This window comes from Monodelphis domestica, chromosome 1 (genome assembly GCF_027887165.1).
Source record: "Monodelphis domestica isolate mMonDom1 chromosome 1, mMonDom1.pri, whole genome shotgun sequence".
NCBI classification, from domain to species: Eukaryota; Metazoa; Chordata; class Mammalia; order Didelphimorphia; family Didelphidae; genus Monodelphis; species Monodelphis domestica.
The window spans coordinates 319,576,755-319,593,921 of record NC_077227.1 but is presented as its reverse complement, the minus strand read 5'-3'; the positions used below and the strand labels follow the sequence as shown (position 1 = coordinate 319,593,921).

The 17,167-nt window shown below is 42.1% G+C and overlaps 1 protein-coding gene and 1 long non-coding RNA gene across 2 annotated transcripts in view; one reads left to right on the top strand and one right to left on the bottom strand.

Annotated features, from left to right (window-relative positions):
• LOC130456348 (uncharacterized) overlaps window positions 1-9,168 on the bottom strand; it is a 53,793-nt gene extending 44,625 nt beyond the window's left edge. Inside the window, exon 1 of the long non-coding RNA XR_008915080.1 lies at window positions 3,756-9,168. This is a non-coding gene — a long non-coding RNA (uncharacterized LOC130456348). The remainder of the gene's footprint in view (window positions 1-3,755) is intronic.
• TNFAIP2 (TNF alpha induced protein 2) overlaps window positions 2,751-17,167 on the top strand; it is a 33,536-nt gene continuing 19,119 nt past the window's right edge. Inside the window, exons 1-3 of the mRNA XM_056811219.1 lie at window positions 2,751-2,867; window positions 11,490-11,841; window positions 14,910-15,561. Coding sequence (XP_056667197.1) covers window positions 11,502-11,841; window positions 14,910-15,561 — 992 coding nt within the window. The 5' untranslated portion in view covers window positions 2,751-2,867; window positions 11,490-11,501. The remainder of the gene's footprint in view (window positions 2,868-11,489; window positions 11,842-14,909; window positions 15,562-17,167) is intronic.

Here is a 17,167-nt window from a genome sequence, read left to right as displayed (position 1 = left end):
GCAGTAGGATTAAGGTTAGGATCCTCTCCTTTGGGTAGAAAAACAGCCCCAAAATCAGAATAGACTTATGGTTTTAGAGCCAGAAGTTCTCAACTTCATTTTACAGATGAGGAAATGATGCCTGAAGAGATTAAGTGACTAGCCCAAGGTCACATGGGAAAGATACAATTTTTCACTTGTTTATTTGGGTTTATAATTTGGAGGTTTGGTTGTATAAGATTACACACTTACAAAAATGAACAATATGGAAATGTATTTTGCATGATAATATATGTATAACCCAGATCAAATGACCTATCAGCACTAGGAGGGGGAAGGAAAGAAGGAAGGGAGACAAGTTCAATCATATAATTTAGGCAAACTTGTGTGGAAATTTATTACATATAACTGATAAAAAAATTAAATATATAAAAAACAGGGTCAAATAAAAATAGGTTGGGTTTTTTATTTTTAATCGAATCCATTTTATGTTTTCAATGAACAAAATTCTCTTGTCTTTTTTCACCCACTTCTGAAAAGACAAAAAAGAAAACAAACCTCTTAAAACCTTAATTGGGCAGATGCCTATTTTGGCTCATTGTTCACATTGAGCCTCCCAATTCTGTTAGGAGGAAGACAACATTTTTCATCCCTAGTCCTGTGGGATAAAGGTTGGTTACCAAATAGACTTGGAACAGGGTCTTAGTGAGATATCCATCTTCACATCCCCAATAGTTACTCAGCACCGAGACATTTCTGGAGGCAGCTGGGTGCCTCAGTGGATTGAGAGCTAGGGCTAGAGACAGGAGGTCCTGAGTTAAAAGTCTAGCCCCAGACACTTCCTAGCTGTATGACCCTGGGCAAGTCACTTAACCCCCACTGCCTAGCCCTTACTGCTTTTCTGCCTTGGAACCAATATACAGTATTGATTCTAAAACAGAAGGTAAGGATTTTTATTTGGGGAGGGAGGAGGAGAGGGAGAGGGGCAGAGACAGAGACAGTGACAGAGAGGCATTTGAAACTGAAAAAGAATTGGAATAGAAAGAAGGGTAGTGTAAGGGCAGCTGGGTAGCTAATGGATTAAGAGCCAAGCCTAGAGATGGGAGATCCTAGGTTCAAATCTGGTCTCAGACACTTCCCAGCTGTGTGACCTTGGGCAAGTCACTTGACCCCCATTGCCTAGCCCTTACCACTCTTCTGCCTTGGAACCAATACACAGTATTGATTCCAAGACGGAAGGTAGGTTCCATAGATGTACAGGTTGTTGGTTTCCTTCTGCTTTGATGCTTGTCCACTTGAGCTACTCCATTTTCTTTATGATGGAACCCCTAGATTCCACAAAGGTCTCAAAGACTCCTGTCAACCAGCAAAGAAAGTGATATGGGCTTTGGTCTCAGCCTTTCACTTCTCCTTTGGCTTCTGTTTCTGTCCCTGCCCTGGGCTCTCAGCATGGAGGCAACTGAGTCCTTCCTCAGTTGACCCTGATTTTTCCTGAAGGTCTCTCACATTTACACATTTACAGGGCAAGTATGGCGATAGTTTGCAGGCACTTGGGTATTAGAACAAAAAGAGTTGAGGAGGCGGCAGTCCACCCACCCTCACACACTGCCCCCAAAGCCCTAACTGCCTGTCTGCTTAGCACAAACACAGGGCTACGTTTTATTCCCTTTTCCTGGAAGTGAATCATGCATGCATAGATGGATTCAAATACAGATGGCTAAAGGGAGCGGTAGAAAACACAAAGTCCAATCCCATTTACATTTGAGAAACTGAAGTCCCAAGAGGGGAAGGGTCCGGGAGGCCGGAGGGGGGAGGGGGGGGTGCAGTGGAATAACCTTGATCTCTTGATTTCTGCTTTTCCCCTTAGGCTAACCTCTCTCCTGCCCACCCCATCTCCCCCCATCTCCAACGGAGGGAGAGCTTTTCCTGTGATGTCCTCCACTTAATCTTCCCCATAACATAGTGTGGTGGTATAGTGACCCGCCTCCCTACCCCCCACCCCATGAATGAAGAAGAAAATGAGCAAGTAAGAGTGCTGAACTCAAGACCAAGGTGACCAGTACTTCCTGCTTCTGGGAACTAAGTCACTACTCTGGGTAAATTAATTAATTAATTCACACAGGATTAATTGTTCCTACTTTCCCTCTGTCTCTGTCTCCCCTTTTTCTCTCGCTCTGACACAAGCTATTTTCTTTTTACTAAGGAGGAAACTGAGACTCGGAGAGCTGAAAAGTCTGCCCAAAGTCACTCGTTAAGGTACAGAGCAGGGATTTGAACATGGGTCTTTCGATTCCAGGTCCAACTGTTTCGGGATTTTGGTCATTTGTGAAACGCGGGGGCTGGAGTGGATGTCTTCCATCTCTAAATCTTAGATCCTGATTTAAGGCTTCCCTATTTCTAAACTTTGGGAAAGCCTGGTTAGATTGTCCCGTTTTTGTTTTTTTTTTTTCCAGCTTGGAGTGGGAAAAGCAACAAAATGAGATTATGTCACAAAAAGAGAAATGAGCCCTGGAATACAGGGCAGCCTCCAGTGAAGCTGCTGTCCTAGACGTTGGGAGGTGACTGATCAACGGCTGGGGTCTCTGGGAGTGTGGGGACCGCGGTTTGGGACTACCTCTACTTCCGCACCGGGGTAGTGGTCTTTTCCCGAGGGGAGTTTACCCAAGCCAAGCGAGCACCAAGGTCACGCCCGTGGATTTTCCTAGGTTGCAGCCAAGGGGGCGGGTCAGGGGGAGGGCGGCCCTATGCCGGGGCCCAGCTAACTACTTATAAGTGGGGCTGCAGGGAACTGAGCAGCTCATACAGCGGGGCTGCAGGGAACTGAGCAGCTCATACAGCTGAAGCAGAGGCAGAGAGCGTCCCAGACCAAGACAGTACGAGCACACACAGTGAGTGTCCCTTCCCCTAGATGCACAGCTTTCCCTTTTCCTCACATCTGGCTGCGACCAGACCTGACTCCTGGCAGGTCACCGGGATTCTTCTTCCAGTCCAAAGAAATTTCCCTGCCTGCTTTTTTTCCAAGGCCCCACCGGGGTAACAAGCAAAAGGCATTCCGGGCCAGGGAGAAGAATCTCAGATTGAGAATCGGGAGTCCTGGATTTGAATCGCATTTCTGCTTCTGCTTACTGGGTGACAAGTCAGTGTCCTCCCGCCTTCACTTCCACCTTGACTTCACTTTGGCAACTTCCGCTATCAAAAGAGGGGGGTGGGCTTCTGCTCTGTAGTGACCTGGGAGAGGGCTAAGGAGACTTGAGGAAGTGGGGGAGGGAAGATGGTGGACTTAGACAAAGCCCCTTTCCGTTTCTTTCTCAGTTTCCCCATAGGGACACTGAGGCGGCTGAAACTCTGAGGTTCTTTCTGGCTCCGAGTACTCTCTATTCTGCCCCGCAATATGATACTGTTTTCAAAACCCTTTAAGCTTCCTCTGGAAAAGGGCACCCTTTGACTCAGCTGAAAATGGGATTGGGTGGAGAACCCGGAGCTAGAGGAACCTGCTGCCCTTGCCCTCCAGGCTCTTTGAATTCCCGGGCTTCTTGCCTAATTTAGAAAGAGTTTAAGGGTGCAGGGTACGCTGTACCCAAGTACCTTCGGAGTCTGCCTCAGTTTTAAAGGATTCCAGAAGACTTTGGTGATTAACTAGTCTAATTCCTTCAATTTAAAGAGGAGGAAACTGAGTCACAGCGGGGAAATGACTTATACCAAGTCACAAAGTTAATACCATATTTAAAATCTGAAACTAGATTCTCTGGCTCTAAATCAGCATTCTGTCTACTTACCATCATTCTAGGGGAAATCTCTCGTCTCCGAGGCTGTCGATTCTAGTACAGGGAACCTTTTCTCTTTCCTGAGCAGCAGATGCCTCCAGCATTAGAAAATAAAGGCTAGTAAGGGAAGTGAGCAGTGAGCAATGCTGAGCAGTGAATAGGGAAATCTCGTGGGAATGGCAGACATTGATTCAAATAGAGGAAGAACTAACAATCAGAGCTGTCCAGCAGTGGATGCAGAGGCCGCCTACGGTACAGAGTCCCCATTACTGGAGGTTTTCAAGGAAGTGGGGTCCTGGATGATCCAACTTCCGAGACATCTATAATCAGGAAATCCAGAGAGAAAATTCTTATCCTGGAGGGAGGGAAGAGGGAGAGATTTGACATTTCCAGAGTCAACTCTAAAATACCAAGTTTTGACAGGGGCTTTGAGAAGAGAGATATCAATGTGGATTGATATGGGAAGGCTTCCAGGAGAGAAAGAAAGGCAGGATCTAGACTTAGAAGCTGAGGAGGATTTGAGACAAGCAGAGAGAAAATAAATAGGGCTACATTAAATAGTAAAATAAACAGTAAATAGGGTATTCTTTTCAAGCTAGCTGCATTTATTAAACTTCTACTCTGAAGAGCTTTGGCAGTGTGGCATAAGTAGGGGAAACCCTGGATTTGGAATCAGAAGAAGATGGTTTCAAATTCTAGTTCTGCTACTTATAATGTTTCTCTGTAACCTTAGACAAGTTGATTAACTTCTCTGGGCCTCAGTTTCCTTGTCTGTAAAATTAAGGTTAAATGGCCTCTATGGTCCCTTCCAGTTTTAAATCTATAATCCTATATGATCCACTGTCCTGGACACTAAGGGAGACACAAAGGTTATATAAGCCCTAGTTTCTGCCCTAATGGAGATCACAGTCTAGACTGTACATTATGGCATTTTGTTTACATTTGAGATTTACAAACCAAAAGCTATGTGAGATTCGTTTCTGTTGGAGGCACTTCCTGGAGGAGTAGACATTTAAAGTGGCTTAAATCCAACAAAGGACAGCTAGGTTATGAAGTTGATAGAGCACCAAGCCTGGAGTCAGGAAGATCTGAGTTCAAATGGGCAAGTCACTTACCCCCTATTTGCCTCAGTTCTTCACCCATAAAATAAGGACACACTGGAAAAAGAGAAGGAAAGGGCAAACTACTCCAGTATCTTTGCCAAGAAAACTCCATGGGATCACATAGAGTGGGATACAACTAAACAACAAAAGTCCAACAAGCAAAGATAGAGAGGTAGGACATTTCAGGAATAGGGCACTGTGAAAGCTTACAGATACAGTATAAGAGTGTCAGAATAGTATACCTGTTCGATCTTTGGGAAATGAAAGATTTTAAGACCAAGCCAAGAGCTAGAAAAAATACAAAAATGTAAAATAAATAATTTTGATTACATTAAATTAAAAAGTCTTTGTACAAACAAAACCAAAATACAACCAAAATTAGAAGGGAAGCAACAAACTGGGAAAAAATCTTTATAACAAAAACCTCTGACAAAGGTCTAATCACTCAAGTTTATAAAGTGATAAATCAATTATACAAAAAATCAAGTCATTCTCCAATTGATAAATGGGCAAGGGACATGAATAGGTAATGTTCAGATAGATCGAGCTACTAAGAAAGATGTTTGTTTATCATATGAAGGTTGGAAAGAGTGGAGGCAGAAATAAAGAATCTTTAGCAAGGTACTGAGTTTCCCAATAGGCAGTTACCACAGAGAGGATTCCTACTAAGGTTCTTGGGGTTGGGATAAATTATCTCTGAAACTCTTGCAATATGTGAGACCAGGGATGTTATAGGAAGTGGATAGGAATTTTTTTTTTGCATCTATTCACTTTGGAGGAGATGAAGGGATCCCCATGATTTTTCTTCCCTATCTGGGAGAGACAGAAACTCTGGCCCCTTTCCCCTTATCCCATCATACCTCACCTGCCTCTAGCTTGAAGCTTCCCACCTTATGCAGTCTTTGCTCCCAAGATTTGTCGTTTCTACCTTTACCACATCTTTAATACATCCCCTTCTTGCTACACACACAGCAGCCATTCTGGCGAAGGCTTTCAGTCACTTTATATCAGGACTATTGAAATAGCCTCTAATTGGCCTCCTTGCTTTGTCTCTCCCCACTTCAGTTCATCCACTCAGTGGCTAAAATTATTTTGCTAAAGCACAGGTGTGACCAAATTGTTCTATTCATAAATTCTATTAGTTCCCCAAACTTCCCAGATCAACTCTGTTTGACAGTTAAAGCCCTTCATATGGAGCCTTCTGCCTTTTCCAGTATTCTTACCCCATATTCCCCTCAGCATGCTCTTTTTTTAAGAGTTTTTTTTAAACTCTTACCTTCTATCTTAGTACCAGTTCAAAGACAGAAGAGCAGTAAGAGCTAAGTATTTGGAGTTCAGTGATTTGCCTAGGGTCATACAGCTAGGAAGTATCTGAGGCCAGAATTGAACCTAGACCATAGTCTATATATTCTATATATACTAATAGAATCCTGACTCCATCCCTGATGTTCTATCCACTGAGTCACCTAGCTGCCCCATTCATGTACTCTTCAATCCAATGATGATAGCCTCTGTCATTGATCATTCAAGACACTCCATTTCTTGACTTTGAATGTTTTTACTGACTCCACCCCATATCTGGAATTCTCCCTCTTGGTCCATTTATGCTATCTGTAGCTTATATATATATACACATAATTGTTTGCATGTTATCTCTCTTTTCTTTGATGGCAGGAAATGTGGTTTTTATGTTCTTTGAATCCTCTGAACTTAGCATAGTGCCTGGCACACAGTAGGTCCTTAATATTTAAATGCTTGTTGACTGACTGAACAGGGTTCAGTCTTCTTTGATACTCCTCTTTCCTTTGCCAGCCTCAGCTCATTTTGAGCTGGAGCATTTGTGACACTATTCTTCCAGGACCATGCCACACACATTTATATTCATCCTCTGTTATCTACCATGGAGGACTCACTTTCTGTATTTGTCTTTTTAAAATTGGCATCAGTGGGTGAATTCCCTGCATATCCACATTGTTTTCTCTAGATAATTCCTTTTTCTTCTAACTAGAACTGTTTCTCTTTGTATCTTTGGAATTTCCTTCTGGAGAGTTTCCCATCTTTTCTTTCACTCCTGAAATTTTAGGCTATAGAATCATACCTCTAAAGAACCTCTGACTGTAAATCTGACTCTTCCCACTCATGCTTCCACTTAGCCCTTGATGCTCTGGTAGCCTAAATCCTTGAGGAAGGCTATCAGTGGTCAGTGCCTTCATTATGTGCCATGCACTGTGCTAAGGACTGGGGTTACAAAAAAAGGCAAAAGATAGTCCTTGCCTTCAAGGAGTTTACAATGAAATGGAGATGATACTCTCTGTATATGAGCAAAAATACACACAGCAAGCTATATAAAAGATAAATGGGAGATAATTAACAGAGGGGAAGCACTAGAATAAAAAAGGGTTAGGGAAGACTTCTGTAGAATGTGGGATTTTAGTTGGAACTTAAAGGTAACCAAGGAAGTTGGTAGTCAGAGCAGAGGAGGGAAAGAGTTCTAGGCATGGGAGAGGACCAGAGAAAATACCCAGAACCCAGAGCTATGATATGTCTTTTTCATGAAATAGTCAGCCAACATATACTTATTGCCTGTGCTTTAGGGATACCAATTTCCTAACAATAGTCAATCCAATTCTTCCTCAGGCTACAGTGTTCACACTTGATCCAACTGATTGTTTGTGGAGTTTTCTTGGGAATGGCTATGGAGCCAGTGGAAGGTAGACCTTTCATGGGGAATGATTTCAGAGGGTGGTGAATTAGGGAAGAGCATGGGAAGGAGGAAATCCAGGTTTCAAATTCAGACTGTGTCCCTAACTTGTTATGTGATCTTGGACAAGTCAAACTTTGCCCTCTCTGGGTCCCCAGTTGGCCCCTCTCGAAGGAAGAAGCTGAACTAAATGATTATAGAGGTAGCGGTGAATAGAGGGAGCTCTGGGATTAAGCTCAGGAAAACCTGGGGTCAAATTCTACATTAGACACTTACTAGCTATGTGACCCTGAGAAAGTTACACTGGGAAACTTCCACATCTGAAAAAATTAGGAAACCTCTGAGTTTCTAGTAACCTCTGAGGTTTCTTCCAGTTATAAATGTATGATACTGTTTGTTGTTCAGTTGAGTCATGTCCAACTCTTCATGACCCCTTGGACCATAACTATCCATGGGGATGGATTTTCTTGACAGGTACATTGGAGTGGCTTGACATTTCCTTTTCCAATGGGTCCTTTAGTCAGGAAATCAGAGGTTAAATGACTTGCCCAGGGTCATATAGCTAAGAAGTACTTGAAGCCAGATTTGAATTCAGGCCTACTTAACTCCAGACCCAGCTATCCACTGAGCCTCCTGTCTGTCTATGGTCCCTTTTAGCTTGGGGGGGGGCGGGGGGACTGTCCTGTTGTCCCTATTTTCTATTCTCCTGTCCGGATGTTTCTGCCCTCAATATTCTCAGTCTGGACGGAGGGAAGAAACTCACCCCCATGAAACAGTTAGGATAACATATTTTTAGGAATCTGTCACAATAATCAGCTCATTTTAATAGAGTGGCCCCTAAAGTACTCTTGGTTTCCTCCTCTTTGGTTTTAGGAAGTTTATTTTAGATGAAAAGTTTTAAATTAAGTTTTATTCATTCCAAGTCCCCAATTAGAAAAATTCCTAAAACCTATATCAAGATTATAGTGGCTAGGTAGAGCACTGGACTTGGAAATCAGGAAAACTAATTTTCATGAGTTTAAATCCAGCCTCAGATTCTTAGCTGTGTGAACCTGGGCAAGTCATTCAACCCTATTGGCCTCAGTTTTCTCAACTGTAAAATGAACTGGAGAAGGAAATGTCAAACCACTCCAGTATCTTTGCCAAGAAAACCCCAAACGGGGTCATGAAGAGTTGACACAACCGAAAAATGACTGAATAACAAAAAAGCAAAGGTTGAGCTTCCTAACATTGCATTTATATCTATCCTAACTCCTGGTCTCTGTGTCTGAGGCAAAATTCCATGCAATGGAAACATTTGGGTAATGAAACCACAAGATTACATTATGTTGTTGTCTGTTTATAGACAGGCTTTGGAAGGAGAAGTTGGAGAAAGACCTGACTTTTTCTTGGGATTTTTCTTAACTTGGATCCTCCCTTCTGATAAGTCTGCCAAACCAAAAACTCCCCTCAGTATTTCCCTTTTCTATTACCACACAGACCTCTCTTTGCCTCTCAAAGATGTAAAGAAAATGCCACGCTTTCTCCAACCTCTCAAACCCTGACATTCAGATGCTCTGAATCTCTTCCCCTGGTTCTGAGATAGGATCTCCTCTTTATACAAATTGCTTAGGGCCATGACCTTCTCCTTCTCTCTCTCTCTCTCTCCCTCCCTCCCTCCTTCTCTCTCTCTCTCTCTCTCTCTCTCTCTCTCTCTCTCTCTCTCTCTCTCTCTCTCTCTCTCTCTCTCTCTCTCCCTCCCTCCCTCCTTCTTCTCTCTCTCTCTCTCTCTCTCTCTCTCTCTCTCTCTCTCTCTCTCTCTCAAAAAATCCCCCATTACATGTAAAAACATGTTTTAAAAAATCTCTTCCTTGTTCTAACCCTCCCTCTCCCACTTCTTCCCTGCCCTCTCCCTCCCTGAGACAGTAAGCAATCTGATATAGATTTTACATGTGCAATCATGCAAAATATTTTTCCATAGTTGTCATTTTGTAGAAGAGATTGCAAAAGAAGAGAGAGAGAGAGAGAGAGAGAGAGAGAGAGAGAGAGAGAGAGAGAGAGAGAGAGAGGGAGAGAGAAGAAAGAAAATGAAATATAGCATGTTTCAGTTTGCATTCAGACTCCATCAATTCTTTCTCAGAGGACAGATGGCATTTTTCACCATGAGCCTCCAGGATTTTCTTGGATCGTTGCATTGCTGAAAATAGTTAGATCATTCACAGTTATTCATCAGGAAATATTGCTGTCAGAGGAATCTAGGTGGCTAAGTGGATTGAGAACCAGACCTAGAAATGGGAGGTCCTGGATTCAAATTTAAACTCTAGATACTTCCTAGCTGTGTGACCCTGGGAAAGTCACTTATCCCCAACTTCCTAGTCCTTACTGCTCTTCTGCTTTGGAACCAATACACAGTATTGATTCTAAGATGGAAGGTAAAGGTTAAAAAAATATATATTGCTATCTTGTGTACAATGTTCTTCTGGTTCTACTTACTTCACTTTGCATCAGTTCATGTAAGTCTTTCCATATTTTTCTGAAAAATATAATATATAATATAGTATAATAGTATTCCATATCATATGCCACAATTTGTTCAGCTATTTCCCAATTGATGGATAAAACCTCAATTTTCAATTATTTGCTACCACAAAAAGAGCTGCAATAAATATTTTTGTACAAATAAGTCCTTTTCCTTTTTGAAAAATCTCTTCAGGAAACAGACCTGGTAACAGTATTGATGGATCAAAGGGTATGCATAGTTGTAGAGTTCTTTTTAGCATAGTTTCAATTTGTACTCCAGAATGTTTGGATCAGATTGCAACTCCACCAACAGTGTATTAGTATGACCTGTTCTCTTGCACAATGGCAATGATATTAATTCAAGAAGATGTATGAGCTCTTTTCATACTCAGTTATAATTGTTTCATTAAATCAAAAAGTGTTCTCGCCTAGTCAAGGCACTGGAATCAATTATTTCAACCCTTTCCTTCCATATAGTTGAGTTCCCAGTGACAAAACACTTGATTTTCAGTCAAAACCTGGCTTCAGTATCTATCTATTCCATGTTCATCATTGAGATAAATTTCCCTCTGTTAATAAATGAGGGGTTTGGAAAGACCCTTAAACAGGTAGTCCAACTCTCTCTGATTCTTGGTAGAAAAAAACTATATGCCATAGTAGTTCAGAGAAAGGGGAGATGGAATGGAGAGTTTTAGAAGTGTTCAAGGAAGGTTTCATGAAAGAGTGCCAGAGGACTCATAATGGAAAATGTTATCCACCTCCAGAGAAAGAATGCACTGATGCACTCTGAATGTAGATCAAAGTATAATTTCCCCCCCTTTATTCTTCTTGCCCTTTTTTTTTGGTAACATGGACAATACGGAAATCTGTTTTCCATGACTTGCCATGTATCATATTGTTTGTTTTCTCAATGAGTCAGAGAGAGGCTAGAGGGAGGAAGACAATTTGGGACCCAAAATTTAAAAATGAATGTTAAAAATAAATAAGAAAGGAAGAATGGGAGGTAAGGAGGGAGAGAAAAGAAGAAAAGAGGAAGAGAGCAAGGTAGAGAGAGAGAAGGGAGGGAGGGAGGGAGGAAGAGAGAAAGAGAGGAAAGGAGGAAAGTTCGAGCTGTACTTTGAAAAGTTAAGCCAGAAAGTTTCAAAAGGCATACAGGTAGGTGTGAGGAGAGGACACATTGCTCTTTCTGGTGACAGTGACATAGTATAGGTTCAGAGAGAGGAGAATGACTTACCCAAAGTCATGCATCAAGTCCAATAACAGAGTCTTTCTAAGCTTTTTTCTGAGTCTTTTGGTACAGATATTTGGGGACCTCCCAGTCACCGTTCTCTTTCTCTTCAACTATCAGAGAAAATAGAGTTTATGAGGGACAAAACCTCTTTCAATCAGGCTTAGTAGGGCAGAGCTCTACAACTGGTATTCACTTCCCTCCTGTCTCCACAGGGCTACGCTGAAATGATGAAGATGATGACTTTCTTCCAGTCAAGCCAGGGCAACCAGATAAGCCCCCCTGTACCTCCTCAATATGAGTCTGAACCCAGCCCTATTGGCAGAAAGCCCTCTGCAGTGTCGGAGACAGAGTCTGACACAATTTCAATAGCCTCCTCTGAGGATCTCTCACCCCGTAGGGAGGGGGGCTTGAGCCCATGCAAGGAAGAAGAGAAGAAGAAAAAGAAGAAAGGAATCCGAAAGATGCTCAATGTGATTAACAAAGGGATAAGAAGGAAGAGTCATTCCAGCCCCAGTGATGAAGTGCCAGAGACGGAGGCTAAGCCTGAAGCCCCACCCCCTACAGGTAGGTTGTAGGAAAGAGGAATTCATCATGGTGGGCTGGGAAAGGGTTCATCTCAGTGCCCTGGAATAGACACTCTTGGGGCGGGGCAGCTAGATGGTTCAGGCCTAGAGACAGGAGGTCTTGGGTTCAAATCTAACTCCAGATACTTCCTAGCTGTATGACCCTGGGCAAGTGACTTAACTCCCATTGCCTAGCCCTTATCACTCTTCTGCCTTGGAGTCAATACACAGTATTGATTCTAAATTGGAAGGTAAGGGGTTATAAAAAAATTAACTTCGCTTGGGTTCCATTGACTAACTTAAAGGAACTGAACTCTGCCTTGGAATGGCAAGTAGGATTGAGTGGAAGACCCACTGCTTTCTCCAGAGCCACTGACAATATAGAATAAGAAAGGGGAAGAAACTTCCCCAAGGTTACATAGCAAGACCAAAAAAAGTATCTTGCTGAGTCTTTTCCCTGTGACTAATTCTCTGAAACTCATCTATCCCTCTTTCTCCTCAACTGTCAGAGAAAGTAGAGATTATTGAGAATAGAGCAACTGTGAGATTGACCTGGATTTGCTTGACTTTGATCAAGTCACTTAAACTTCATGGGTCTTGGTTTCCCTGTCAGTAAAATGAGAATAGAGACTCTCTGTGATGCCTCCCTCCCAGGCACTTGCTGGGTTCTGGGTGTGGAGTCAGGGAGACCTGAGTTCAAATTCAGCCTCAGATACTTACTAGTTAGATAACCCTAAACAAGTCACTGAATTGTCTGCTTCCGTTTTTTATTTATTTTCTGTAAAACCATATTGTTGTTGTTTTAAATTAGAAATGTCTTTAGTATAAAAACAATCAACCATAAAATGAGCAGAATGATAACACCTAGCTCACAAGGTTGATATGAGAATCAAATTAAATACTATTTGTAAAAATAAAGTGCTTATCATAGTGCCTGGCACAAAGTAAGCATTATATAAATGCTCACTCCCTTTTCCCTCCCAGAGCCATCCATCATAATGAGGCAACATGATATAGTGGAATGAGCACTGGCCTTGGAGAATCTTAACTTTGAATCTTAACTCAGATATTAGTTGTTTGACCATGCGAAAGTTATTTAAACTTCTATGAGTCTCAGTTTCCTCATATGTAACATGGGAATAAGAATACCCTGTTACTGACTTCATAGGCTTTTGTGAGCTCATGAGGAAAAAGTACAGAAAACATTTTGCTCATTTTAAAGCCCTGTGTAAAAGGTCAGCTATTATGAGAGGTGCCATGGTGGAATCACTAGAGTTCTGGACTAGGAGTTTGGAAGATCTGAGTTCAAATCTGGATTTAGCACCTATAAGCTCTGTGATCCTGGCCAAGTCACTTACCCAATTTTATCTTCAGCTTCTTCATCTGTAAAATAAAAAGATTGTATTAGATGGCCTCTAAGAGGCTTTCTAGCTCTAAGACTATGGTCCTTCAGTGATAAGGGATGGGAGGAGAGCCCTGTGCACTGGAGAGAAAGAGTGAAAAGTCCAAATCTGGACCTGAGGTCTTGGTTAACTCATGTGGGCTTAAGGGGAGGGAGGAGTCGGTGCCAGCTTAATACCTTCCAGGAGCCAATTCAAAGGCATCTTTTCTTTTTTTCATGTTTTAATAAACTAAAGCTTACCTCAAAACCCAGACTTCCCAACCTTCCTTGGTCTCTAGGTTCTGGGATCTGCCATTCCTGACCCCTAATTACCTTCCCTTTCTTCTGATTAAGCCTCAGTTCTGGAGTGGACCCCCTTCTGGATCTCATTTCCTTCTTCCCCAACCTGTCTCTATCCAGTCAGGTTTATTTATGAGGTCACTGAGAATATACACATTCAGAAATAACTTTGGAGTGCCAATCATGAGATATATGTAAGCCTCCCAAGCCCCAAATTAAGGGACCCCTAAACTTTCCAAGTCCCATTAGTCATGGTTCCCCCAGAACCCTAATTCTCTGGCTCTTTTAGACAGAAGCATCACAATGAGGCATCCATTACCTACTCTTGACCTTAGAAAAAAATGTCATATGTCTTTCCTACCAAAAATAAAAAATCTCCGGGCTCTCTCCATCAAATTATTGATCTATTCCTCAAATTGCAGGCTCACTCTCAGCCAGTCAGGAAGCTTTCTGAAGTTCTGACAGGTTTGGAGTCCCATTTCTTCCATTTGGGGATGGGGAGCAGGAAAAAGGAGCTTAGGTCTATATAAAAAGCTCTCAATGAGGAAATCCCCTTCATAGAGGAGGATAGGCACCTGGTCAGTGATTCCTAGTCTTAGAAAACAACCCAGGGCCATGAGAGTTTAAGTCACTCATCCAGAGGCTCATAGCCAGTGTGCATCAGAGGTAGGACTTGAACCTAAGATTCCAAGGCCAGTTCTTTATCTGCTAAGCCACAAACTACCTTTCTGGGTACTCTTGTATGGAACGCACTCAAAATCTTTAGCTAATAATATTATAATAGCCTTTTTAAATGTTTTATAATTTTTATTGTTTATTTTTAAAAGTTATAGTTTTATAAAGTTATTCTAAATTTTAAATTATATATTTATATAATTATGTAAATAAAAATATACATACATTATAAAATGATATCATTTTATACATTTTTAAGTTTTATAAAGGACCTACCTCACAACAAGTATTATCTCCATTTTACAGAGGAATAAACTATTGAGCAAATAAAGCCAATAGCTTATTCAAGGTCCCACAGTCAGTAAGTATCAGAAATAGGACTCAACCTTAGGTCCTTTGACTCTACAGCCAGCATTGATCATACTCCCATCTTCCCTCTCAATAGAGAGAGAATTAGAGAAGGAGGAACACTAGATTTGAAGTCCAAGGAAGAATCTGGGTTCCAATCCCATCTTTGCTTGCTACTATTGGCTAAATGGTTTTGGACAAATCCCTTCCCATCCCTAGCCCTCTTGCTTCCCTTCTCCCCAGGGCTCCAGTAGTTTAAAACCCTATGATCTGAATTATCCCCTTTCGTGAATGCTTCCCCCCAGAGGATATGAGAGCTTAAGGAATTCTAGGCATAATTAACCCCTTCTTTCCCCTTGGGACAGTGGAGGAGCTCTACTCACTGCTAGAACAGGGGCGTCTGGAGGTGGCGCATCACCTGCTGAGGCTGGAACGGGAGCTGGTGCAGAATGGAAGTGGAATCAATGAGGAGGAGCTGATCCGACAACAAAGCAAGGTGGAGGCCCTGTACACGCTGCTGAAGATAGCTGTTCTTCGTGTGCTTCACTGGCCTAAAGAGACTGAGCCAGGACTCCTGCTTGAGGCCCTGAATATCATCCTGGAGCAGGAGCAAGAGGACCAAAGGGTGGCGGCTGAAGCAAGGGAGCCCTCAGCTCTGGTGAACACCCGGCCCCGGAATTGGCTCAAGCTGTGGCAAGAAGGGGTGCGAGACTCTGTAGAGATTCGGATGACTCGGCCTCACTCCATGATCCCAGATGGAAACAGGTCTGAAGGCAAGGAGGCCAGCTCCGAGGCTGCCCAGAGCTTTCTGCACATGGGCAAAACAATGAAGGAAGACCTTCAGTTTGTGGCCGAGCACCTCCAGCCCATCTATCCAGCAGAGTTCAATGTGTTCCACACCTATGCTGTGTGCTATCATAACTATTTCTCAGCCCAAATCTCCTCCATGGCTCAGTTTGAGCTCAATAAGGAAGACACCTCTCTCTTGCTTCTCTGGGTGCAGAACCTCTACCCAAGGTAAGTGAAGACCACAGAATATGTACATGTCTATATGTTGTTGTGGAAAGAGCTTTTGACTTAGAGCCAGAAGATTTGTGTTCAAATCCCAATTCCACTAGTTATTGTAATCTCCATGACCTTGGACAAGTCATTTCCCTGACCTTAAGTTGCCCATTTATAACATGAAATAATTATATTTGAATCTAAATATCCCCAAATAGCTCTTCCAGTTTTTTTTTTAAATCCTTACCTTCTGTCTTAGAATTAATACTGTGTACTGGTCCCAAGGCAGAAGAGTGGTAAGAGCTAGGCAATGGGGGTTAAGTGACTTGCCCAGTCACCCAGCTAGGAAGTATCTGGAGTCAAATTTGAACCCAGGACCTCCTGACTCTAAGACTGGCTCTCAATCCACTGAGCCACCCTGCTGCCCTACTTCCAGTGATTTATTATTATTATTTGTGATTTTCACATAAAGAGGTTTCCTAAGGTTTCTTCTAGGACTAAAACTCAATGACATCATTTAAGACTATATTCTGACTCAGGGTTTGAGTTAAGTAAGGTTCAAGAAGGTATTTGTTAATTACACACTGTGGACAGATATTTTAAGACGCACTTATCCCTCTATTAGACCAGAGTTGTCAAACTTAATAGAAAGGATCTTATTAAATTAGAAAACCCACAAAAGATCTATGTTGCATTGTATTTTTATTTATTTTATTCATCCTGTTAAACATTTCCCAATCTGGTTCCAACAACTCTTGGAGAGTTTCAGTTGCTAGATGTTAGACTATTAATATTTTTTTAGGAAAGCCCAATCTAGCTAGCTAAATTGAGGGTGGTGGAAGTTTTTGCCCTGAGGGTTATTGAGAAAATAGAGGAAGGCGTGTGATCTACTTTAGTGGAGAGACTTCCATGGCAACAAAGCTACCAATCCTCAAAGTATGTCCAAGGGCTTTGACTTCAAGTCCATGCTAAAGATACAAAGATAATATATGGGACCCGACTCCCAGAAGCTAACCAGAGGTGGGGTAGGCTGACAGTCTCCTAGGCCTGTAAAAGAAGGAGACTAGACTAGATTACCAAGGTTTTCAATCCTATGGCTCATGTGGCAGACTTTTGTTGAAGCCCTTGCCCTTCTTCTCCTTCCAAAGTCAGGTCAGCTGCTTTGGAACCACAGACCTGAAGAAGGTAGAACTATGAAAAACTTAGAGCTTAGAATTCTAAGATCATGGGACATAGAATTCTGGACTATAGCGTCAGAGACTCTACTTGGGCTATTGAATCTTTACTTCAAGCAGAGTACCATAGTACAAGTTAAACTGGAATACCATTTGGCCAACAGCACTCTCTCTGTGTCTCTCTCCACCCCCCCCCCTTCTTTCTCTCTCTCCCCCTCTGTCTTTCTGTCTCTCTTCACTTTCTCCCTCTCTCCAATTCTCTCTCATGCTCTTATATGTATATGTGTGTAAATAAGCAATATATAACATGTTATATATAATTGGTTATATTTACATATGTTTATATTATGTGTGTGTGTGTGTGTGTGTGTGTGTGTGTCACTGTGAATTAGTAACTGCATGGACTACTCCAGGTCCACATGTTTCCATTCATTATCAGTGGAAAG